This window comes from Hirundo rustica, chromosome 27 (assembly GCF_015227805.2).
Source record: "Hirundo rustica isolate bHirRus1 chromosome 27, bHirRus1.pri.v3, whole genome shotgun sequence".
Classification (NCBI taxonomy): Eukaryota; Metazoa; Chordata; class Aves; order Passeriformes; family Hirundinidae; genus Hirundo; species Hirundo rustica.
The window spans coordinates 1034749-1058672 of NC_053476.1; the positions used below are offsets into that span (position 1 = coordinate 1034749).

The window sequence follows — 23924 nt, forward strand, 5'->3', positions numbered from 1 at the left end:
TGGATGGATGATGGATGGATGGGTGGATGGATGGATGGTGGATGGATGGATGGATGATAGGTGGATGGATGGATAATGGATGGATGAATGGTGGAGGGATGGATGGTGGAGGGATGGATGGTGGAGGGATGGAGATGGATGGATGGTGGAGGGATGGAGATGGATGGATGGAGATGGATGATGGATGGATGGTGGATGGATGGATGGATGGATGATGGATGGACGAGGGATGGATGATGGATGGATGGATGGATAACGGATGGATGGATGATGGATGGATGGATGATGGAGGGATGAATGGTGGAGGGATGGATGGTGGAGGGATGGAGATGGATGATGGATGGATGATGGATGGATGGTGGATGGATGGGTGGATGGATGGATGGAGATGGATGGATGGAGATGGATGATGGATGGATGATGGGTGGACAGACAGACGATGTCTCTGCCTGCACCATCCTCTACCACCACACTCACCCTGTGCCCACCAGGGTTTCAGGGGTGAATGTAGTGTTCAACACCTGTTTAATGTTCTTTTTTGGGGGGTGGATTCATTAAATCCAGTTGCTGATTCAGAATGCCAGGATGTGCCTGGTGCACACAGGCTCCTGCTCACAGACCCTGAGGTTCACCCACGGGTCCCTGGCTTTCCCTTCATCAAAATCCCTGCTCTCTTACCAACCTGAAGCCTCCTTTTGAGGCTTTTGTGCATCATCCCTCCATTTTTGAGAGTTTTCTTTAGAGGTATTTGGAGGAACCACAGGGCTGGATCTGTCCTGGTGCTGCAGGATCTGGCTGCCATCCGTGCTGGGTGGGTCAGGTCTCAGTGCCAGCGACCCCAGTGTCTGCTCCCCTGGCTTTTCCCACTGCAGGGAGGTAGAGGAGGGGGCTGAACAGTTCTCAGTTCCACACAGGTACCCCTGACCCATTAATCATCTGCTGGGCACCAAAACTTGGCTGCTCAGGGGGACATCAGTCACTGCTTCCGTGCCACTTCCCTGTGCCTGTCCCCAGGGCTGGCACCTCCTGGGGGATCCCACTGTGATATGACTCCCCAGGAGCAACCAGGATTCTGGTTTTATTCCCCATTTAATATAAACCTGACCCTTTCAGGCATTAAATTGGTTTTTCCAGAGGCAGAAGGGTGCTGGTCTAGGGGATGCTCGTCCTGGCTTGCTGGGGACAGCAGCAGGACGGGGTCGGCCATGGGTGGGTTTGGGGAGCTCAGTGGTGATTTGGGGGGCTGTTTTCTGACCAGCTGAGGGTCCCAGGCCGGGATTCCCCCCAGCTCGGCCCGTCTGTGCCCCTGCTGCCGGCAGCGCTCCTGGAGCAGGAAAAAGGCTGGGAGGGGAGGTGCGAACAGTGGGAGAACACAACGGGAAGGGCCTTTCCCACCGTGTGCGGCCCGTGAGGGCGGGTCGGGCAGTGGGATGGGGACAGGATCCTCCTCGGGGACAGGATCCTCCTCAGGGACAGGAGGGACAGACTCCCCTACAGGTGCCATGGCTTTGCTGGGCTCTCCGCCCTTCCCGAGGCTGTCTGGGGTGCTGAAGGGGCCGTGGGGATCCTCGGGACCCCCCAGCAGGTCGTGACCATCGATGTCCCTACACTCCAGCCCCCTCCAGCACTGGGCCCACGGCTGGGGAATGTTGCGGGCGGGACCCCCACGCCCCCTCCCAGCCCCAGCGGCTCTGCCGGCACCCCGGACCCCGCACAGGTCCCGCCCGGGGCCCCTCGACCCCGCTCCTTCCCCACGAGAGACACTCCAGCCCCCGAACGCGCCCTGCTGACCACGCCCAGCAATGACGACACCCGTGCCATTGACCACGCCCACGTTCCGTGACTCGACAGCCCGCTCAAAGGCCCCGCCCCTCCCCCGGCCCTCGCGCCCTTTGCCCGCCGCGCCCCCTGGCCGAAGCCACGTGCCCACCCCAGACCACGCCCCAATCTCGCCGTGTGCCCGGCGCAGCCCCGCCCCAAGCCCCGCCCCACGGGCCCCGCCCCTTCCCGCTCTCTCCTCCGGGACACGCCCCCGCGCCAGGCCACGCCCACATAACGGCGGATCCGCCAATCAGACAGCGCCTCTTCCCGCGCCCCGCCCTCCGCTGGCACCCCGCCCCCGGCCCTCTGCGCATGCGCAGTTCAGCATCCTCGCCCAGCCCCGCCCCCGCTCTGTCCCCGCCCTTTCCGCCCCCCGCGCGCCCGGGACTGCAGTTCCCAGCATGCCGCGCGCGCGGAAGGGGCGCGGCCGCGGCCGCGGCGCCGCTTCCGTGCTGGCGGCGAGGCGGAGAGGCGGCAAGATGGCGGCGGCGGCGGTGCTGGAGCTGCAGCGCGCGCAGTCCCTGCTCTCCACCGACCGCGAGGCCTCCATCGGCATCCTGCACTCTATCGGTGAGCGCCGGCCCGCCGCCCGCGCCGCCCGCGCCCCGCCGCCGCCCGCGTCGCGCGGAGCCCAGCGCCGCCGCCGCTGCTGACTCACCGTGCGCGCCGGGCGGGAGCGCGGCCTGGGCCCGGCCCCGCGGCGCTGCACCGAGCCGGGACGGCACCGGCGGCGGCCCCCGCGCGCGGAGGCACGGACGGCAGGAGCCGTCGGTGCGGGGCGGAGCGGCGGTCGCGCTCCGGGAGCCCGGCGGCGGGGCCGGTGCCCGGCGCGTGTCCGCGGAGCCGCTCGGAGCAGCCCCGGAGCCGGGCCGGCCGCTCCTCCCCGTCCGGCCGGAATGAACCTGCCGGCCAGGGATCCCCCATCGGCGTGTGCGGGCCGCGGCGGTGCCGGTACCGGCGGAGGGTCGAGTCGGGGCGGTTCGCGGCGTGTTTGGGGCGCGGTGTCACGGCCCGGTCCGGCCGTGCCCAAGGCCGGCAGCGATGTTTCCTCCCACAGCGCTGACATTCCGCCGGTGCTCACTCGCCCTTCCAGCGCTGCTCTCACGGAGCCGGGGGAGGTGTCCCGGGTGCCGCGGCCGAGCTCCGCTCCTTGCTGGATAAATTCTCTCGGGGTTCGCTTCTCTGTGTCCCAGCACAGGCCCCTTTGGGCTGTGCTGCCGGGGAGGTGTCGGTGCTCTGAGGGCGTTTGGAGGCGGTGTGGGGACCCTGCCTGGTCTGAGGGTCGAGGCTGAGACGGCAGCCCTCGAAACTGCTGTTTAAACCAGAAGTTCTTGATTCTTGTGCTGTGTGGTGACCTCTGCAGAGATGCTGTGACCTGCTGTCACTCTGCTGTGTCGGGAAAAGTTTTCTGAGTGTCCCCGTTAGACCTTGGCGGTGCTGTCAGGGCTTTCAGAGTTGTTTGTCCCTCGGTGTTTTGCTGGTTATGCAGTAGGCGGTGCAGCTCTCCACGGTCAGGCTCAGTCAGGACTCACAGGCCCCGCTGTGAGTTGGGAGGATCAGGAGTGGCCAGACAGTGTTGCTGTGATGCTTTTCTCCTTGACAGCAAAGTTCTCTCACTTTTGGTAGGGAATTGCAGGGGATGAGAGCCACAGTTTCAGTTCCCTAGAGCCGGGATTTTGGCTCTGTTTCTGTGGAAGTTGGAGGAGCTCCGTGTGCTGGGGGTGGTAGCAGGGAAGAAAGGGCACTGTGTGGAGCTGGTGCTGTGCACACTGGGGTTGTGCTGCTGGCTGTCATTTGTCCCTTTATCTGCCTCAAAGCAGAGTCACTCCCTGGAGCAGAGGGTGATGGCAGTGCCAGGACTCAGCACTGGCAGCGGGTGTGACCCCAGGGTGGGGAGGGATGTACCCACCTCACTTTGCTGATTTGTGCTGCGTTCTGTCCACAAGATCTCAGCTTGATACACAAGGCAGCAACATCAGCAATCCCAGAGCGGAGTATCCAACCCCAGAAATGCCATTAAATGCCTCGTGTTTGGTTCTGTGGCTCCAGTGTGGTCTGGTGTGTGGTGCTGTTTGTGAGTGACACTTGCACAGCTGGACAAGCTGAGATTGTTCAGACCTGGAGCTGGAGTGAGCAGGAGGGTCTGTGGGCTGGTAAAGCTCCTGCGGAGCACAGACAGAGGACTGCAAACTTCCCTGCACTGGATTTAAACTTCCCAGACCTTTTGGGCTGGGCTGAACTCCCTGGTGCCTGTTGGAGCTTTGGGCACCTCTCCAGGAGCTGACCAGCAGTGATGGTCTTCCACCTGAAACACCACTGAAGGCAACTTTCCTGCTCTTTTTCTTCCCAGTGAAACGTGATGTCCAGGAAAATGATGAGGAAGCGGTGCAAGTCAAAGAGCAGAGCATCCTGGAGCTGGGGTCACTGCTGGCCAAGACTGGGCAGGCAGAAGGTGAGCCTGAAATCAGGAATTGAGGTAACAGGCAGGAGATCCTGCAGCCAATGGATTTAGTCTTCTTACTTAGTGGGATAGCTGGAAAAACAGCTTTTGGCAGGAAATGTTGTCTCAGAGACAAGACAGAAACTAAGAACCAGATAAAGAACATAAATATGAATCTGGTGTTGCTTGGCCCAGCGTTCCAAACAATGCACAGTTCAGTCTGTGGCCCTTTGACGTGTGGCTGTTTCAGTATGAATGACTAAAGTTTTGCTAGGTTATGTTTGACATGAGAGGTGTCTCCTGGTTGGTTTCAAATGGGAAAGTTTGTCCCTTAAAACACTTTCTCACCAGCAGCTCCTCTCACAATCAATTGATTTATCTGCTGGACCATTACATCAGCAGCCCCTACCCAGCTCTGCAGGGGACAGTCCCTCTATTGTGAGTGTGTGAGGGGACAGGGATGGAGTCGAGTTCTCTGTTCAGTGATGATTTAGAGTCAGTTCCTGTCTCCTGTTTCCTGGAGAGTTCAAGGCAGCAGTTGGTTGTTTTGCACTCAGCTGTTTAGGGCTGTGCTGTGTCCTGGAGCATTTCAGGACGCTCTGTCTGTACCCAGAGTGTTCTGTGGTTGGGCTGCAGCCCTGGGCAGTGGAAAATATTTGCTTGCAAGTCTGGCACGGGGTGGGAAGAGCACCCAGCAGAAGGTTCAGTCACACTGGAAGCGTTGGGACACCAGGCCTGACTTTGGAGTAGCTGATGGAAAGCTCTGTGAGGGCTCAGCCATGGGTCCAGGTCACAGTTTGTATCTGTTGTGAAATGTCCCTTGGTGTCCCACTGGGCTTGGGAAACTCCTGTTGGGCTGGGCTGTTTCACTGCTCTGCCCACATCACACGTGCTGGAATGAGCATTCCAGCCCTGATCCCGCTGTGGATTGCAGCTGGACAGGGCTGGGGACAGTGGATGACTGGCCCTGGGAGCGTGCTGGAAGCAAAGGTGCTGTTCCTGTCCCCTCACTTAGGTGTCCACCCCTGATTTCCTGATGGGGGCTGCTTTTAGGGTCCCTGGGGAAAAACAAACCCTTCCAGCACAGGATTCAGCTGCTCCTGCAGGACTGTGCAGGTGCCCCTTCCCTGGCTGGGGTCAGGGAGCTCAGTGTGGGTATCTCTGCTGTGCCAGTGCCCTTTGCACCCTGGTGTTTGCTCAGCAGAGGTCACCAAACGTGGCTGGGCCCTGCAGCAGGGAGATGTGTGTGTTTGGGTAAAAAGGGGGAAATCTGAGTCTCTTTGGGTCAGTGTGGATGTGCTGCTGCTGAGCAGAACTGAGGGCAGAGTTCTTGTGGCTTCCTCACCTCTGCGGAGCTTGGGGCAGTGTTGAGTTTAAGCTGAATTTTGGCACAAGGGTAAAGAGCCCCAGGGTTTTCCCAGAGGCTGGTAATTGATAGATTTAATTGGTAATTGATAGATAGGGGAAGGCTGAGGAATTGAAACTGTTAACTCATCAAACTCAGGGTTGTGAGGGGGCAAACATGGAATGTGTTTGTGGACTATTAAAGGTACCACTAAACTGCAGAGTGAGGGAAGAAAATGGACTTGGTGCCATTCAGAAGCCAGGTGTGTAGTGCAGCTCAGAGGGAGATCAGCAGTATCTGGAGGTGTGTTCTGGAATTGTGGAACTGGGGGATGAAGGGAAGGGTACCCTGGCTTAGGGTGATGCTGGAACTGTGGGAAGGGCTCTGTCCCTTCTCCTCCTCTTGGCTTTCTGGGTAGGAGTGGTGAGTCAGGAGCAGCAGCATCACCAGGTACAGCTGCTCTCAGAGACCCCAGTGCTGGGCAGACACTGGGATTTCATCCTTTGCCTTTCACTGCGCAGGGTTTGGTTTTAGCCAGTGGAACAACTTGGACAGGTTTGAGAGGTTCCAGTGCCCAAAGAGGTGATGGCTGCAGTGTCCCTGGAGGTGGATATTGGGCAGGAATTGTTCCCTGGCAGGGTGGGCAGGGCCTGGCACAGGGTGCTCAGAGCAGCTGTGGCTGCCCCTGGATCCCTGGCAGTGCCCAAGGCCAGGTTGGACACTGGGGCTTGGAGCAGCCTGGGACAGTGGGAGGTGTCCCTGCCATGGCAGAGGGTGGCACTGCATGGGATTTGAGTTTCCTGCCAACCAAGCTATTCTGTGACTTTACTGAACTGCAGTCTTCGTTTACAAAAATAGCAATAGTTTAAATGACCCCCTTAAATCCTAAATCTTTATCAAGCAGATAAACTTGTAGATGGATTCGCTTTCTTTATGACAGTTGCAGATTTTTATAGCATTTCACAGAACTATAGGGTTGGAATAACTTGGATCAGGAATTTGGATACGTGGAGTGTTAGCTGGTGGAAGCACTTCCCTGAGGATGAGCTGCAAACTTCATTTTCCGGAGCTGCTGCTCATCACTCCTGCAGAGCTGTCAATCCCACCCCTTTACCAGGCATTGCATTTTCTTTAGAAAAATAAAATCCTAAAAATAGTTGATGATTACGTTGGTAGGAGAGAGAAATTTCTGTGGGAACTTTGAGCCTGCATGGAGTTTGACTGTGGAGTTTGCAGAATGCACAGCTGCATTCCAGCTGTTGACTTGGAATCTGCTTTCTGGGGAGCTCTAGGGCAGCTCTGGAGCACATCAGTGGGATGATAACTCCAGTGGAACACACTGCGCTGTTTTTCCTTCTTTGTTCTGAAGTTCCTGTGGGAAAGAGTGTGTTGGGCACTGATTGCATTTGTCCTGAGGAGCTGGTGGAGTGCAGGGATGCACAGGAGGAAGGTTCCTGGTAGTGCTTGAGAGCTGATGGATCTTGGAGATTCTCAGTGGGACAGATCCAGAGCCCACCTTTCCCAGCTCCCACCGAGCTGCTGGAGAGGAGCTCTGTGCAGATCTGATGTGTTGGGTTGTCACTGGTTGTCTCTTTGCTGTGTATGAGACCAAAGCGTTTGCCTGGGATTAAAATGATTGGGATTTGTACATTAAAATGATGCAGGAGCTGTACTGGAGGTTAAATGGACCCCAGAACAGGGTGATGTGGGAAGAGTCATGGAGCAACAGGTTCCTTGTGGAGTAAAGACTGTCAGCCTGCAGGTTGCAGTCTGAGATGTTAAAGTAGCTGCACCTTAAGTGTAGAAAAAGTTGCCTGTTTATGCTCTGGGAGAGAGAAAATCAAACTTTTATGGAAGCAGGTGTGGCAGTCAGAGCATCCTGTGGTGTTCTTGTACTGAGTCCAGGTGTTTTGCTGGGGTCAGGATCTGTGGTTTGCTGGGGTTGGGATCTCCTGCACTGCAGTTTGGGAAATAAAGCTGAGGATCACACTTGGGATAAGTTCTGTTTGTTCTAGATCTGCACTTTGAGGTGTTTGGAAACCTCCCAGTACCTTGAGGGGCTCCAGGAGCTGGAGAGGGACTTGGACAAGGGATGGAGGGACAGGACACAGGGAATGGCTTCCAGTGCCCAGGGCAGGGCTGGATGGGAGATTGGGAATCAGGAATTGTTCCCTGGCAGGGTGTTGAGGCCCTGGCACAGGGTGCCCAGAGCAGCTGTGGCTGCCCCTGGATCCCTGGCAGTGCCCAAGGCCAGGCTGGAGCAGCCTGGGGCAGTAGAAGGTGTCCCTGCCATGGCAGGGGTGGGAATGGATGGGCTTTGAGGTCCCTCCCCACCCAAACCATTCTGGGATTTTGTGATCACTATGAGTGATTGGAAAAAAGTGAGTTCCACATGTTAAGAGTGTGATAAATGAGGTGTATCAGGCTAGATTAAACTTAAAGTGAATATGTTTAAAAAGTAAAAAATAGGAAGAATCACTTTTAGATATTAGTAAGATGTTGTTATAACAATTAGCATTAGCATTCTTTGGCATTACTGCTAAATGAAATACAGAAGAACCCTTGTTTACATTTGTTTTTGTTGGAATCCTTCCAAACTGAAATTCTCCTGATACTCCTCCATATAGTAATTGAAATAAAATTAGACTAATCTCTTATTTTAGTTTTGATTCAGTACCAGTTTGTTGTAGTAGAAGATTTCTGAATTACCCATTACCAGCTTTGCTTTGATTTTTCTTTTCTCTGGAATCTTGTAAACACAGTAGTATGAGATCCACCTGATACTTGGGTGAGACTTGGAAACCTGGGGCAGAGAGCTGTGATTTCAGTGTGCTGATGAGTCAGCACTGATCCCTGCCCCTCTGCAGGATCATCTTCCCAAACTGGGAGCAGCCCTGGCCGGGACCTCCCCAAAAGCACGTGGTGTTTGTTGTAGGAGACTTTTCACTTGTGCTCTGCAGTTCCAACATTCCTGAGTGGCTCTGAGTGCTGGAGCTGCTGTGCTGTGACTGCCACGTTCCTCTGCTCCCTGGGAATGACACTTCAGTGTTTCTCCATGAAAAAAAGACATTTCCTTTTCCACCTCTTGTAAAGACAAGTTTTGTAACGGTGAGTTAATGAGGAGACTTAGAAGCAGAGATGTGGTTCAGTGAGGTCAGAGCTGCTCTGGTGAAGGTGGAGTTGGAGTGTTAAGGAATATGATTTTCCAGTGGTGGAGCACAAGGTGGATCCAACATCCTGGGCTTGGTTAGGTGGGACAGATTAAATCGTGAAACTGAGTTAATGAAAACACACCTAAATTATAAACTCCACCCCTCGCTTTATAGAAAAATGTCAAAGCATTTCCCAGACCCTTACATTTTACATGCCTGAGGCAGTTCCAGCTGTGGGGAGCTGCAGTGGCAGGCAGTGCTGTGGTGAGGCTGGAGCCCCCAGCCCCCTGTGCAGTCCCTTGCTTGCTGCAGAGCTGCCCTGCAGGTCGCATTTGTTGCTCTGAAAAACCACCTGGGGCACGTTTGGTGTGAATGTCCTGCTGGTACACGTGACGTGTGGCTGCTCCAGCTCGGTGCAGCTCTTGGCTGAGGGGTTGTGTTTCACCTTTTGGGGTTTTTGCAGAGCTGGGAGGACTCCTGAAGTACGTCCGGCCCTTCTTGAACTCCATCAGCAAAGCCAAGGCCGCGCGCCTGGTCCGGTCCCTGCTCGACCTCTTCCTGGACATGGAGGCAGCCACAGGACAGGAGGTGAGGCTGCAGTTCCAGCACCAGGCTGTTCCTCAAAAGCCTGCAGCACCGTTATCTGACCTAGTTTGCTTCTCACCGAAGAATTATTCATGTCAGGAAGCAGACTTTTAATGCATTTGGATGTATTTTATAAATAAAACATCAGATAATTGAATTCATAACCATGTTTTTCTGCAGGCCTCTCCCTGCTGCAGGTTAGGAGTAGCTCCCACCATGGGTATTTAGATTCATGTTGCTTCCTCAGGTTGTGCCAGGGGAGGTTTAGATTGGATATTAGGGAAAATTCCTTTACTGAATGGGTTGTCCAGCCCTAGCTGCCCAGGGCAGTGGTGGAGTCCCCGTCCCTGGGAGGAGTTGAAGCTGTTGGAAGTGGCACTTGGGGACATGGGTCAGTGGTGGCCTTGCAGTGCTGGGGGAATGGTTGGACTCCGTGGTCTTAGAGGGCTTTTTCCATCCTCAGTGACTGTAGGTGCAGCAGTGGGAGTATTTGGTAGTGGTCAGTGTTGGGGATGTGTTCCCAGGGAGCTTAGAGCAGGAATGGTGGGGTGGCACAGAACTGGAGGAGCTGCTGTCTGGGGTCTGGCCAGGATTGCACATGGACACTCCTCTGATGGGTTGTTCACTGCACACAGACACAAAGTTACTCCTGAAGCAGGAGTGGAAAGGGTTTTACCAGGTGTCAGCTGCTTCAGTGGGTGAGCTCCCCCACCAGAAAACCAGAGACAGGCTAAGATAGTGCCAGTTAGTATTCACTCCATCCTCAGCAGCTCCATTGGATACATTTGTCTTGGTTTTTCTTTTTTTCCCCCCAGTTGTTTTTTGGGAGTGGGATAAGGACAAGAGCACCCTGGGAGTGCTTCCAGGCTGTGCTGCCCTGCAGAGGGTTGTGCTGGCACAGGAAGGGTCTGAGCAGCAGGTTAGGGACAAAACCCACAGGAAACGAACTCAGGGGCTGGCAGATTGCAGGCTGGAGAGGTTCTGATGTGCTGAGGTGCAGGTGATGTTCTCATTAGCCAAATTAGCACAAAATTAGCCAAATTAGAGCTGTCATCCTCTAGTACAGGTAACCCAGCCAGTGTCCCTTGTTTGCTGTTCAGTCCTTGTGGCTTGTGGGTGATGAATGGTGACAGAAGGTTTTCCCCCTCTTTCTTTAACAGACGAGGTCAGAGGGGTGGGATGTGCAGGTGAGGAGGGAGAACTCCTAAAAGTGTCAGGAGGAAATGAGCAGCTACAGGCTTTTTTCAAGGTAATTCGGTGTAAACTGCATTTGGATGCAGTTGCAAAGGAGGAGCAGGTTGGAGTAACGGTGATGGAAATAATAAAAAGTCAGTCAAAATAGTCACTTTAGAGCGTATCCTGAAGCTAAACCCAAAACTGTAAGGAAGGATGACATCAACCTGTGATGCAGCAATCTCAAATCCTTTCAGAAATGTTCCGAGGATTGTCTGCTTCCTCAGGGTAACGCATCCAGAACGCTCCCAGGAGCCCAGTAAAGCAGTGAAATTGGAGATTTCTCCAGCTCCTAATGCTCCAGCTATCACCCTGTAATAAATTGAAGCTTCATAATGGCATTTCATAAAACGTTCACGTTTAATAAGCAGTGAGAAGGAGCTGACAAGGCTTGCAGTGTTGAGCTGCAATCCAGAGGTTTTGGGAAGAGGCATTCCTGAGCCTGGCACCACAGGATGACCTACTGTGTATTATTGACCAGCTAAGATACAATAATATCTAATTGGGATGGAGCAGTTCTGCTTTATCCATCAAGAGAACCTCAGCCTGAAAAATATGGGAAGGTTCTGAGTTTCTTTGTTGTGCTTTGAAATGATGGATGAGGCCCCCAGAGCAGAGCCCAGCACCTCTGCTGCTTTATACAGATTACAGGATCTATCCAGGCCCTAAAGTGTTGGATTGTGCCTTGTTCTGACTTAGAGCAACTGAGAAGTGTTTAAAAAACTTTTATTCTGTTTAGTGTCATGTAAAGAGTGAGACAACACAGATGTTATGATTCACACCATCACAATCAAAAGCTGAACTGCTTTTTTAATTATAATACATTATAAGCATTTCTTAACTTACCAGCTTTTACTACACAATGCTGTTAATACTTTAATCATCTAAAATTACCCCTTTTAAGTCTTACTATAATATGTCTTTCATAGTTCTACTTTTCTGAAGTAGACTGTTTAGTCTATTTGCAAAACTATAATTTAAAAACTATAAATTTATAATAAAACAAAACTGTATATTTATAATAAAACTCTTACTTCTAGTTTTATTTCTCTCTTAACAATATCTATCCCATTCTATAGAATTTCTGAATCAGCATTTTTTATCTCAACGTTTACATACAGATACATCCTATGTGAGCCTTCTATCCAAGCTTTAAAAGTTCTCTACAAATCTTTTTCCCACACTAAAGCACGTGAAATTTATTTTTCTTTATTGGAAGTACACCATGACTGTTGGTTTAAACTCTGGGAGAGCATTAGTGCCTACCCCAGATGCCTCCATTTGACACCTCTGGTGTCGTTGGGAGGCATTTGGGGTGGGCACTGACAAAGAAAATGTCTGGAATTGACTGATTTCTTTCTGCTCCCTTTAAGGTTGACCTGTGTTTAGAGTGTATTGAATGGGCCAAATCAGAGAAGAGGACTTTCCTACGCCAGGCTCTGGAGGTAGGTCTCAGATCCCAAACATGTGGAGCAGCATCACCCCCTTGTCCCATTTAATACCTGGAAAAGTAGAGCACTTGTGTGCTGTTCAGATCTTTCTAGGTGTCAGGGGAGGGCATTAATTACACCGAAATTCTCCTTAAAAATGCAGGGTTTTACTCCTTGTGCAGCCAGCCTTGCACAGCTGGAGCACGCTATCACAAATACAGATTAATCCAGTGAAGTCTGTGCAGAGAAGAATGCAAAGGTTCCTTTTACAAAACAAATCTGTTCTGCCTTTCCTCACAGCAGTTCCTTTTCTGTTCTCCAGGCGAGGCTGGTCTCTCTCTACTTCGACACCAAGAGGTACCAAGAAGCTCTGCAGCTAGGTGAGGCTCCCACTAGGTGGTGGTAAATCTTTGCTTTTAATTTACTCCTGACAAGGAAAGCCATCGCCCGTGTCATGTTCCTTGAGAAGTTTTGCAGGGTTTGAGTCTTGATTTCTCAGTGCTGGTCCAGTTCTGCCACCTTTTGCTGTAGCTGGGTGATAACAGCTCTTAGAGGTGTCTTTGTTCTCGCTGTTTCACCATCCTTACCCATCTCACCTGGGCCTAAGACCAGTTTGGATGGGGCTTGGAGCACCTGGGAGGTGTCTCTGCCCATCTGAGAGTGGAATGAGATGAGTTTTAAGGTCCTTTCCAACCCAAACCACTCTGGGATTCTGTGATTCGTTCAGTGCAGATAATTTTGGGAGCTGTATCCAGCTGAAGGCCACAGGTTTGGCTCCTGCTGGAGCATGCTGGAATACTCTGCTGTGGCCACAGAGGCTGAAGGGAGAAAGCAGCCCCAGTAAAACCAGGAAATGGCAAAACCTCTGTGGGTGTCATTAGCCAAAGTCTTATGGGGGCTTTAAGAATTTGCTTCTGCACCACCTGAGGGATGGTGATGAACCACTGAACTCCTGCTCTGCCCCACAGCAAAGCAGGACCTCTTACAGCTCCCCTGGTGCTTTGAAAATGCTCATTTTCCGAATGACTGCCTTGCTGTAAGTGAGGCTTATGCTGTAATTGAGGTTTAAGCTTTAAGTGAGGTTTAAGCTGTGAGGTTGGAGCTGTCTGAGGGGTGTTTGCACAGCCTGCTCTGCCAGGGCTGAGGGGCAATGGCATGGACACAGCCTGAACTGCTCTCCTGGGACCCAGAACTTCTTTACCTGTGTGGTGGCACGAGCCTGTGTCGTGTCCAGAGTCACCTGTATCTCAACAGAATGCTAAGTTCATGAAATTCAGGGTGGAATTAGAACTAGTTTGCACAGGGATAGGTAATGAACTCGGGTTTAAACTGATCAGAGGCCACACTCCAAAACTGTGCTTAGTTAATTGAATCCCTTGGCTGGTGCTGGTTCAGCCTGGGGAGCTGGGAGGGTCTGTACCTCTGGGGCAGGCTCTGATGCTCTGTCGGGATGTCAGTGTTGTGCACAGCATTCCTGTGTGGCTGAGGAGGTGGTTGTGTCCGTGGCACACCAAGTCCTGTGGGGAGTAGGTGCAAGCAGAGTCTCTCAGGGATGTTTCCAGGGCGAATCCATTTGTTTCTGCCCAGTTCTGCAGTTTCAGCTCTGGTTATCAGCTCCTGGGCACAGCAGGGGAGGAGAAGGTTTTTACATCTCCTCACTCTAAGTCACCTGTTCAGTGGGGGAGAGAAGGGGACCAGTTTCCTCTAGGACCGGCTCACTCTGTCCTCACAAGGCTGTGATGTGGCAGCTTGTCTTGGCATTTCTTAGGCTGTCCCTTCCTGCCTCCTAAATCTGACCTACAGGTGTCCTGTGTTAAAATCCTTCCTTCCTCCTCCCATGTTCTCAGAATGCTCCGTGATGCAGAGGGGGCAGTTCTGCAGGAGCTCCCTGTGGGAGAGGGCAGTCACCTGGGAACAGGTGCCAGAGTGAGCGTCCCAACTGCCCAGCCCCTCCAGGACACTGCTGCCCACACACCGCCTCTGACACGGACCTGCTTCCTCCTGCTGCTGTGGGCTAGCACTGTCCCACCACTATTCCCTCTCCTGAGGCTTTTTTGGAAGGACAGATTGTGTGAGCCCCACGTGCCTCCCTCCAGGCCCTGACTGCTGGGGGAGGACGGGCGGCCCCTGCAGAGGCTTGCTTTGTGTGGATGCTGCTGCAGAGCACGTCACAGCTCTGTCCTTGCCCTCTGCCAGGCTCCCAGCTGCTTCGGGAGTTGAAGAAGATGGATGACAAGGCACTGCTGGTGGAAGTGCAGCTCTTAGAAAGCAAGACTTACCACGCCCTGAGCAATCTGCCAAAAGCGAGAGCAGCCTTAACCTCGGCACGTACCACGGCCAATGCCATCTACTGTCCCCCCAAGCTGCAGGCAGCGCTGGACATGCAGTCAGGTGAGGCCTTTGGGACAGGGACAAGGCCCAGGGCTCGTCCTGACACATCACTTGTCTGCTACTTGTTTTTCCTGAGGGAAAGTGGTGCTTGGGGGGCCTCAAGATACCACCAGCCCAGCCTCAGGTGGTATCAGCTGCAGTGACATTGTTCCTGACCCTGGTGTTTTCAGCCCATTTTTGAAAGCTGCTGGTGCTGGAGGGTCCATAAGCTCCCCAGGCACTGCAGTTCCAGCCTCACACTGTGTTCCTGACCCAATACACGTTGTTCCTGACCCAGTTTGCAGGCATTTACCTGAAGTGCCCCAAACTTGTGTGTCTAAAAATGTCCTCGTAAGAGAGGGTGTGGATTTTCTTCTGACAGAGATGAGGCAAGGGGGGCACAGGAGGAAAGGACTCCCTTCGCTGAAGTCACAGATAAAGCACTAAACACCCAAATTGTCCTGTCCTCTCCCAGTCATGCTCAGAATTAACCTGTTTGTGCCTCTCCCAGGTATTATCCACGCAGCAGAAGAGAAGGACTGGAAAACAGCCTACTCATATTTTTACGAGGCGTTTGAGGGCAATGATTCAATTGACAACCCCAAAGCCATCACTGCTCTGAAATACATGTTGCTGTGCAAAATCATGCTCAACAGGTAGGTGGCAGATGGTTCTGGGAAGAACACTTCCTGCATTTCCAGGGGAAGGGCTTTTAGTTCATGGGACTCTGAACTACTGGGCTCAAGCAGTGTCTCTGTCACCTGATCAGTGCTCCTGATGTGGTGCTATTTGGGTTGTAGTACTTTGCTGTCAGTTGGGGATTTTTGAGGTGCTCTGGGGTTTAAGTTGGCCATGTTCCTGTATAAAAGCTCTGCTCCCTTCCCTCTGCAGCCCAGAAGATGTGCAAGCATTAGTGAGCGGGAAGCTTGCTCTGCGGTATGCAGGAAGACAGGTATAGACACTTCAACCCTTTCTGTCTTCTTGTTTTTGTCAATGCTGGCTTATTCTTTTTGTCAAACACTTTGCTCTTTTCATACCAAAATACCCATCACTCCTGAGTGTCCTGAACGAGATCCAGAACTGATGAAATTACTGTGAGTCATTGCCAGAAGTCAGTTGCCTTCAGAGGGGTTTACAGTGATTTTTCACAACCAGAGAATTTGGGCTGCTCACTTCATGTTCCCTGGTTTTCTCCTTCCTGCTTTTCTTCAGCTGCAAACTGCCTGATGCCATCAGGTCCCTGTGTCCCTGCTCTCACCAGCTGCTGCAGTGTTTGAATCCGAGTTACTGGTTTTACTTCATTGTAGCCAGTCCTGAGAATCCACTCCTGGCAGTGCAGCTGAGCAGGTGGGGACCTGCATGGCTGCGAGGGGGGAGCCAGGCAGTCAGGGAGGGGTTAAATCCACTGCTTATTGACATGGGAACGTGCCATGCTGGGGGTTCCACCCCCAGATTAAAGCCAGGGTTGCCTGTAGAAGGTGCAGGGCCACACTGCAGGTGTGCCAGGGCCTGGGCCAGGCTGGGGTCCTGCTGCCCTCAGGGGCTCAGCCTGGGCTTTGCTGTGACGCAGGAGCTGCTGCTCCCCTGCCCACAGGGGATTGGGAATTAGCAGAGCTCAGGGAGCAAACGTGCGTGGAAAGGTCTGACGTGGGGATATCCCTCTGGATCAGGAGGGGCAGCCCCAATCCTGCCTCATCCCTTTGCCCTGAGTGGCAGCTGGAGGCTCCTCTCCAGAGCAGGGGATCCTGGCTGTTCCCACACTGTGCCCCTGGGCCAGCCCTGACCAACAACTCCCACAGGAGCAGGGAGAGAGCAGCCCTGGGGCAATCCCAGAATATCCCCAGTTGGAAAGGACCACAAGGATCAAGTCCAGCTCCTGGCTCTGCACAGGACAGTTCCAGAAGAGGGGGCAGCAGAAGCCTGGGCCTTGTGCACCAGAGACACCGAGCTGTCCTTGTCCTGTCCCCCTCACCTGGGCTCTGTTCTGCTGTTCCCTGCTGGGATTACCACTGTTGGGTGTAAATGTGCTTGTTTGGGGATGTGGCTTTTGCTTCATTTCAGCAGTTATGGGGTACAGAAGACTCATCCCTGTTGCTGTCCGTGGTGGGGTGTGCATAGAGCTGCTGCCCTGCCCCTGTCATTCAGCAGAGGAGTGGCTGTGGGAAGGGGAGAGACTCAGCTGGAGAACCCAAAATGGCCACGTTCATGAAGCAAGAGCCAAAATGGGCACTTCCCCTAAAAACAGCATCAAACTCCCTCCCAGCCTGCAGCTGGTGCTGTCAGCCCTGGGTGCTTTGTCCCTCTGGAGATGTTTCAGGTCATGTCCTGCAGCTGCCCGGTTTGTTCTCCCCTCAGCAGCTGCTCTCCCCCTGCCTGTGGCAGGGACAAGGAACATTCCTGGTTTGCTGTTGAAGCACATTCCCAGGGTACTGCACAGTTGGCATATTCACCCTCAGAGGAGAATCCAGAGAAAAAAATAACCTCCTTTGGTTCTCTTTCCCCACAGACAGAAGCACTAAAATGCGTGGCACAGGCCAGCAAGAACCGGTCGCTGGCAGATTTTGAAAAGGTGAGTCAGGGACACAAAAGTTGGGGCCTGGCTGGGCAAAAACCAGTCAGAAATGCCAGGTTTGGAAAGTTGTAGGAGCTGTTACATCCCACAGCAGGAAACCATGGAAACATTGATAGAAAGCAACAGTGCATCAAGAAATACCCCCCAAAACCGGTTGTGTTTTCAGTGCGTGGGGGATAAACCTGCTTGAACCCAGTTTTTTTCCTTTTTATCTAATATTTTTCTTTGGAGAGCCAACTCAGAAGCAGTTTTCCTTTAGGTGCTGTTCACTGGGATGTGTATCTTCCTAAAATTTTTCCTGGTTTCAGCAGGAATGCTGCAGAGCTCAGGGAGAGGATTCCTGTGTCAGGATCCTGTCGTGCTCCGCTGCCTGTGAACAGAGACTGGGGCTGGCTGAGCTCCAGCAGGGTGAAGATAAAAGATGTTGGAAAGGCTCCTGGGCTGTGGTGACCTGCTGGCTTTTAGCTAAGTTAGGATTGGATTAGCCATGGCTGGGCAGGGAGGGCGTCTCATCCTCAGAGGACCTCGAGGAGCTGTTGCTACCAGAATGATTTCCTCCTGCCGTGTCCCCACAGGCTCTGACAGATTACAAGGTGGAGCTCAGGGACGACCCCATCATCAACACTCACCTGGCCAAGCTCTATGATAATTTATTGGAACAGAACCTGATCAGAGTCATCGAACCCTTCTCCAGAGTACAGGTAAATGTTTCCAGCAGCACCTGGATGGGCTGGTCCCCCTGTCCCTCTGTCCCTGCTGCTGGGGGTTGCTCCCCTGTGGAACACTTGTTACTCTGAGCTGGCCAGCACTCTGAGAGCTCAGGGTTAAAATTATAAGGAGGATGCTGTGGGGGCTTTTGGAAAACCACATTCCAGAGTCATTGCCCTTTCCACCTGTTTCTCTCTGGTGCTCCCTGCAAGGTGACTGGCTGTTAACCCTGAAGGTGACAGGATTTGGCTTTGAAGGCCTCAGAGAGGGCAAGGCTGTGCCATAGTCTAGGAGAAGAAACATTTCACCTTTCAGAGGTGGGGTTTTAGGGGTCCAGCCCATCTTAGTTAAAATCAAATGTGAAACCTGAAGGACCTGAAGCTGCAGAGTGGAGAAAGCCACTGGAGATTTTCAGGCCCTTGAGCAGTTCCATGGAAGAACCCCAAACCTCTGTGTTGTGTGTCCAAAGTGCAGCTAAAGATTTACCTCAATGTTGGTCTTTCTTATAGATCGAACACATATCCAGCCTCATCAAGCTCTCAAAGGTAAGAACCTCACCAGAAATCACTGCCCTGTGTCCAGAGGGCAGAGGAGTTGGGCTTAAATGGCTTTTGTCACTGGGAGCTGAACATGGAGGGTGACAGATGAGATCCATAGCATTTCCAGCTGAATCTCACCCTTGGGAACTGAACTCTGACACAGGCAGCTCCTGGGAGGCATCGAGGCTTCCTGTGCTCCAGACTTTGCTCTGCTGGCCCCTTCCCTCCTGTGGGTTTTACTCCTTGTCTTGGCTCTTACTTTTTATTGGAGGCAGCTTTTCCTCTGCTCTGTCGTGACCAGCTCAGTCTTCCCCCGTGCCCTGAGTTTAATCTCCTGAGTGTTCCCAGGGGAACCTTACTTAGACCCTTAAGATCCAGGATCCAGCTAATCACCCTGCAGTGTCATTAGGGATGATTCTGTCGCACTGACTATGCTGTAACTGCTTTACAGATAATCCCAGCCAGATGCAGTTTTAGGAAAATCCGCTGTAATCCCAGGCAGTTGCACCCCAGAGTGCTGTTGTCTTGTGCTGGCATTAGAGGAGGGAGGGAGGAAGTGAGCTGAGCTCAGCCTTTGTGGTCACAGAATCACTGAATCATTCAGGTTGGGAAAGAGTCCAAATATTCCCCCAGCACTGCCAAACCCACCCAAGTGCCACATCCACACATCTGTTAAACCTGGTGATTTCACCTCTGCCCTGGGCTGGACAACCCTTTCCATGGAGAAATTTTCCCTAATACCCAACCTAAACCTCCCCTGGCACACAGTCTGTTCCCAGACTAGCTCGTGGTGTTTAACACACCCTTAATATTCAGAGGAAAAGCTGCTCTGTGCCCCCTCTGCCCAGAGAGGAGCTGCCTCCTGTGGGCCTTCGTGGTGCTGGGCAGGAGCTCAGCTGGGTCCTGCATGGGTTAAATAAAACTTGGCCAGCTCTTGTCTAAATCCTTGCTGAACTGAGTTAGAAAGTTCCAGAACTCCCACAGGTAAAGCCTGTGTGAAGTGACAGACACAGTGTCACCTGTGGGACAGGGGACATGCGGGTGCTCCCTCATTAACAGCTGCTCCCTGATTTTCTGAGGCACCTGGAGCAGGTGGTGCTGTCCAAGCCACGTTCAGGGAGGAGGAGCTGCTGCTGAGCAGTGCTTGTGTCCCACCAGGGCTGTCAAGCGTGCAGCAGTAAAATTCACCTGGTTTTGTGTTCTGGGAGACTTTTAATTTTTCTGCTTTCATTTCAGGCTGAGGTAGAAAGGAAACTGTCACAGATGATCTTGGACAAGAAGTTTCATGGTGAGTTTCTGCGTCCCTCAGCTCTGCCCCGTGTTTGCACGAGCTGTGGCTGGACTCCTCTTCCTCCTCTGAACTTGGTGGTTCTGCTCAGGCAGCAGATGTGAGAGTCAGGGAGTGACAGGAATGCTGTTCCTGCTGCTCCATAGGACGTGACAGTCAGGGAGTGACAGGAATGCTGTTCCTGCTGCTCCATAGGACGTGACAGTCAGGAGTGACAGGAATGCTGTTCCTGCTGCTCCATAGGAGGTGACAGTCAGGAGTGACAGTTCACAGGTGACAATCAGGAGTGACAGTCAGGGAGTGACAGGAATGCTGTTCCTGCTGCTCCATAGGAGGTGACAGTCAGGAGTGACAGTCAGGAGTGACAGGAATGCTGTTCCTGCTGCTCTGTCACAGGTGACAGTCAGGAGTGACAGTCAGGAGTGACAGGAATGCTGTTCCTGCTGCTCTGTCACAGGTGACAGTCAGGAGTGACAGTCAGGAGTGACAGTCAGGAGTGACAGTCAGGAGTGACAGTCAGGAGTGACAGTCAGGAGTGACAGGAATGCTGTTCCTGCTGCTCTGTCACAGGTGACAGTCAGGAGTGACAGTCAGGAAGGTTCTTCCTGCTCCTCCATCCACCTTCCTTAACCCAAGGATCAGTTTCAGAAATGCTGTTGTCCCTCTTGCTGTGACAGCACCCACCAGGACCCCCAGGTGTGCAGCCTTGGCCAGGTCTTGGAGCTGACCAGAGGTGTGGTCGCCTTTCCCAGCTCTTTGTGTCCGGAGCGTTCCGTGGGGCCCCCCGTGGCCCAGTGGGGCGCTGTGGCTTGGCTGGGCCCACAGCAGCTGTAAGTGCTCGAGGAACCAGCTGTGCTCTTGGTCCTGTTGTCCCTGGAGGTGGCTGAGCCAGGGGAATGCCTGGGGCAGCACGTTGGGCACAGAGCACTGTGGGGGGCAGAGCCCAGCTGTGCTGAGCCATCCTGCTGGGCACAGGGCCTGAGGAATCTCCTGGATGGCTTCTCAGGCTGTTCTCTGGGATGTATCTTTTTTTCTGGGAATGCTAAAGCAGTTCTGACCAAAATTGAGTCAGTTGAGCCCAACACGTGAGCCCTTCCCAAACCCTGCACAGCTGACTGGGTGTTTCTGGGGTGGATCCCTAAATTCCTGCTGTCTGGAGGCTGTGATCCATCGAGCATCCCAGTGCTCACAGCAGCTTGTGCCCGCAGGAATCCTTGACCAGGGCGAGGGTGTCCTGATCATCTTCGACGAACCCCCCGTAGACAAAACTTACGAGGCCGCCCTCGAGACGATTCAGAACATGAGCAAAGTAGTGGATTCGCTCTACAACAAAGCCAAGAAGTTGACATAGGTGAGTGGGGCCTCCCTGGGGGCCGCAGAGCTCCGGAGCCGCTGCCAGGCCCCGCCGTGCTCCGTGTCCCTGAGCCTCCTTCCCTCTCCCGTCGAGTGACGTGTCTTTGTTTTCTCTTTGCAGAGCTGAATTTGCTAGCTGTCATTTGGAGAGTGTGTGTGACAGGAGAGTGAAACCTTTGGGAAAATGTTAGGAGACTTTTTTTTTTTTTTCTTCTTTGTTCTACTTTTCGCTCGGAAAGTTTTTAAACTTCCTCATCCGGTGCATCTTGTATTCCAGACGATGCGTGTTCCAGTTTCCATGTAATCTTTACTGGCCGAACTTTGTATCTGGGGGGGGAATATTGTTTAAACAAAGAGGGTATTCTAAATAAAAGGAAAAAGGCTTACACTACCTAAACATGTGCTTTCCACTTCCTGAGGGACGGCAGAGTTCAGCAGGGACAGCGTTTTGTTACCAGTAGGTGCCCAAAACCAGTTCGTTTCATCTCCTCCGCCCTGAAATCGGAGACGTGCTGGCGGTGTCCAAGCAGCCAACTCGATTCCATTTGTACTGAACCAAACAACCCCAAAATGTACAGACTGCTGGTTTCTTTTCCATCCTCGAGGCCTCCGACCCCCTCGAAAGCAGCTCCGCGATGATTTTCCTGCGGGCCGGAGCTGTCGGCGCAGCCCCGGCCCCGTCGGGCCGCTCTCGGCGAAGGGAACGGCGCAGGTTTCCCTGGAGCCTGACTTGCATGCTCTTGTTTGCAGATAGACTTAGATTTTTCAATGTTTCCTCCCTCCCCACCTGCGCTGGCCGGAGGAGCAGGTGACCGACTCCAGCTGTGCCTGTGCCGCAGCAGCGCTGAGCTCTGGTTCCCCACGCGAGCTGGGGCAGCCTGGCCCTGGAACAGCCCAGTGGGAGCTTCCTCCTCGCTCCCAAAGTCCTGGGGCGGGAGCGCGGTGTTTTCCAGCATGCTCCATTTTCTGGTGAGGTTTCCAGTAAGTTTTAACGCCATTTGGGCAGTGTAAGCTTCTGCGTCTCTGTCCTGCTCATCTTTATTTTTTCCTTTCCCCTCTGTCTCTTATTTCCCTCTCCACGTTTTTTCTTACAAAATTTATATTTTGTAAAAGGATTCTGTTTTATCAGGAAATATTTTGCCTTCACGCTGACTTTTAGACTGGCTGATTTTTTTCCCCTTTCTGTTCACATTTTGACCTCTCCGACCTTTTATTTTATTTTATTATTTTTAATTTCCATCTCCTCCAGTCAGTCGCTGTTTGGGTTTTTGGCACCATCAATATCAAATGTACAAACGGTTCTTGCTAACCAACACCAGGTATATCTGATGTTCAGATGAGTTCCAATAAAGAATTTTTTTTTTCAAAACCCTTTGTCTCCTGTCTTCAGCTGTGAGGGCAGATCCTGGGCTGGGTGCAGCTCTCCCTTTGCTAAAGGAAGGGTGGGATCATCCCCTCGCCAAAGCATCGTTGGGGATGAGATTTTGGAGACACCAGATGTGAATGTTTGGGACAGCATCAGCAAAGATTTACGGACTGTGATGTGTTCGTGGCACAAGAAGTTCTAGTGCTACTGAATGTATGAAAATAATAATTACTATGGTGAAAAATGGATTTAATGTGGCCTCTCACCTCTCCAGCCTTTCCTGATCCGTGCCCTTATGCCGAGTCGGAGCCTCACTGCATAAGGCCAGGCTCAGATTCCTCGAAAGGCTGGGGAGGAGGTTTAGGGTGTCATTGATAGAATATCTTGAGTTTTCATGTCTGAAACTCCTGGGACACCAGGTGGTGCAGGAAACAAACCTGCCCTCAGAGGCAGGAAAATGTGAAGCGTTTTTTCACTCTGTTCTTAAATCTCAGGCAGCAGGAAAATGCATTTCTAGTTTCAAGTTTTTAAAAACTCTGATCCCTGAGATACTTCCCCAGACATCTCTGTCCAGTTCACTGTGATGCCCCTGAAGTGGCATTTTCCCCAGGGATGTATCATTTGGATGGGATTTGCTGAATTAGGTGCAAGTTTTGTGTGAATGAAGGGAAATTCATGCATGGAAGCAGAGACGGAGCAGGGACAGGGCTGGGGTGGAGATGGAGTCACAGATTCCCAGGAGAGCTTGGGTTGGAAGGGACCTAAAACCTCACCCAGTGCCACCCCTGCCATGGCAGGGACACCTCCCACTGTCCCAGGCTGCTCCAGCCTGGCCTTGGGCACTGCCAGGGATCCCGGGGCAGCCACAGCTGCTCTGGGCACCCTGTGCCAGGCCCTGCCCACCCTGCCAGGGAACAATTCCTGCCCAATCTCCCATCCAGCCCTGCCCTCCTTCAGCTTCTGTCCTGGCTGGGGATTGTGTCCAGCTCCAGCTGTCATCCCCCAGTGGGGACAGAATTGATCCTGACCCCACTGGTGACATTTGGGGGGCTGCCAGATCCCTGCTCGAGGCTGAGGGGACTGACCAGGAGCAGGGATGCTGCAGCAGGGCTGTGGTGACACCAGCTTTGGTGCTTTGTGTGGTTTAGTGCCATGTCAATCCTTGGAATTGCCTTTGGAACAACGGGATTTTCTGAGGCACCTCTAAGCATATCAAAATGAGGACCCAAACCCCTCAAATTGTAGAGCCTGTTTTTAACACTTTTAGCTTAAACTTCATAAGGCTGAACTTAAAAGCCGATGGTTGCTGCTTGGATCTGGGAGATGTTTTAATGGACAAAGGGAATTTTCGGTGACAGCGGCGCCCAGGCTGGGCTGCCACCATCCCCATGGTGCAGCAAAGAGAGGAGAGAGCCCTGCACAGTCCTGACCACCCCCTAAAAACCACCTCCCACAGAGGGCTGAATGTGCTCTGAAGGACAGGCAGGTTTTTGGGACAGGTCTGTCCTCACAGGAGATTCTGGGGTGTTTTTTTTTTGAGATTTCCCTGCTGTGGGAATGTGGTTGGCAGCCGCAGGTCTCACCTGTAGGGCATAAATAAGTATAAATGGTTATAAATGGTTATAAATTAATATAAATCAATATAAATTGATATAAATTAATACAAGTTAATACATATTACTATAAATGAATTTGGGTCATTAGCGCAGGCCCGGGATGTTC

The 23924-nt window shown here is 52.7% G+C and overlaps 1 protein-coding gene across 1 annotated transcript; it reads left to right on the forward strand.

Moving 5' to 3' along the window:
- The first annotated feature begins 2256 nt into the window (after window positions 1–2256).
- On the forward strand, window positions 2257–22205 carry PSMD11 (proteasome 26S subunit, non-ATPase 11). Its single transcript, XM_040087308.2, has 14 exons — window positions 2257–2391; window positions 4172–4273; window positions 9222–9346; window positions 11950–12021; window positions 12329–12386; window positions 14203–14397; window positions 14888–15032; window positions 15268–15328; window positions 16883–16945; window positions 17524–17649; window positions 18166–18201; window positions 19432–19483; window positions 20692–20834; window positions 20958–22205. Exons 1-13 carry the CDS (start codon window positions 2301–2303, stop codon window positions 20832–20834), a joined length of 1269 nt encoding a protein of 422 aa, XP_039943242.1. The 5' UTR covers window positions 2257–2300; the 3' UTR covers window positions 20958–22205.
- Window positions 22206–23924: the final 1719 nt, after the last annotated feature.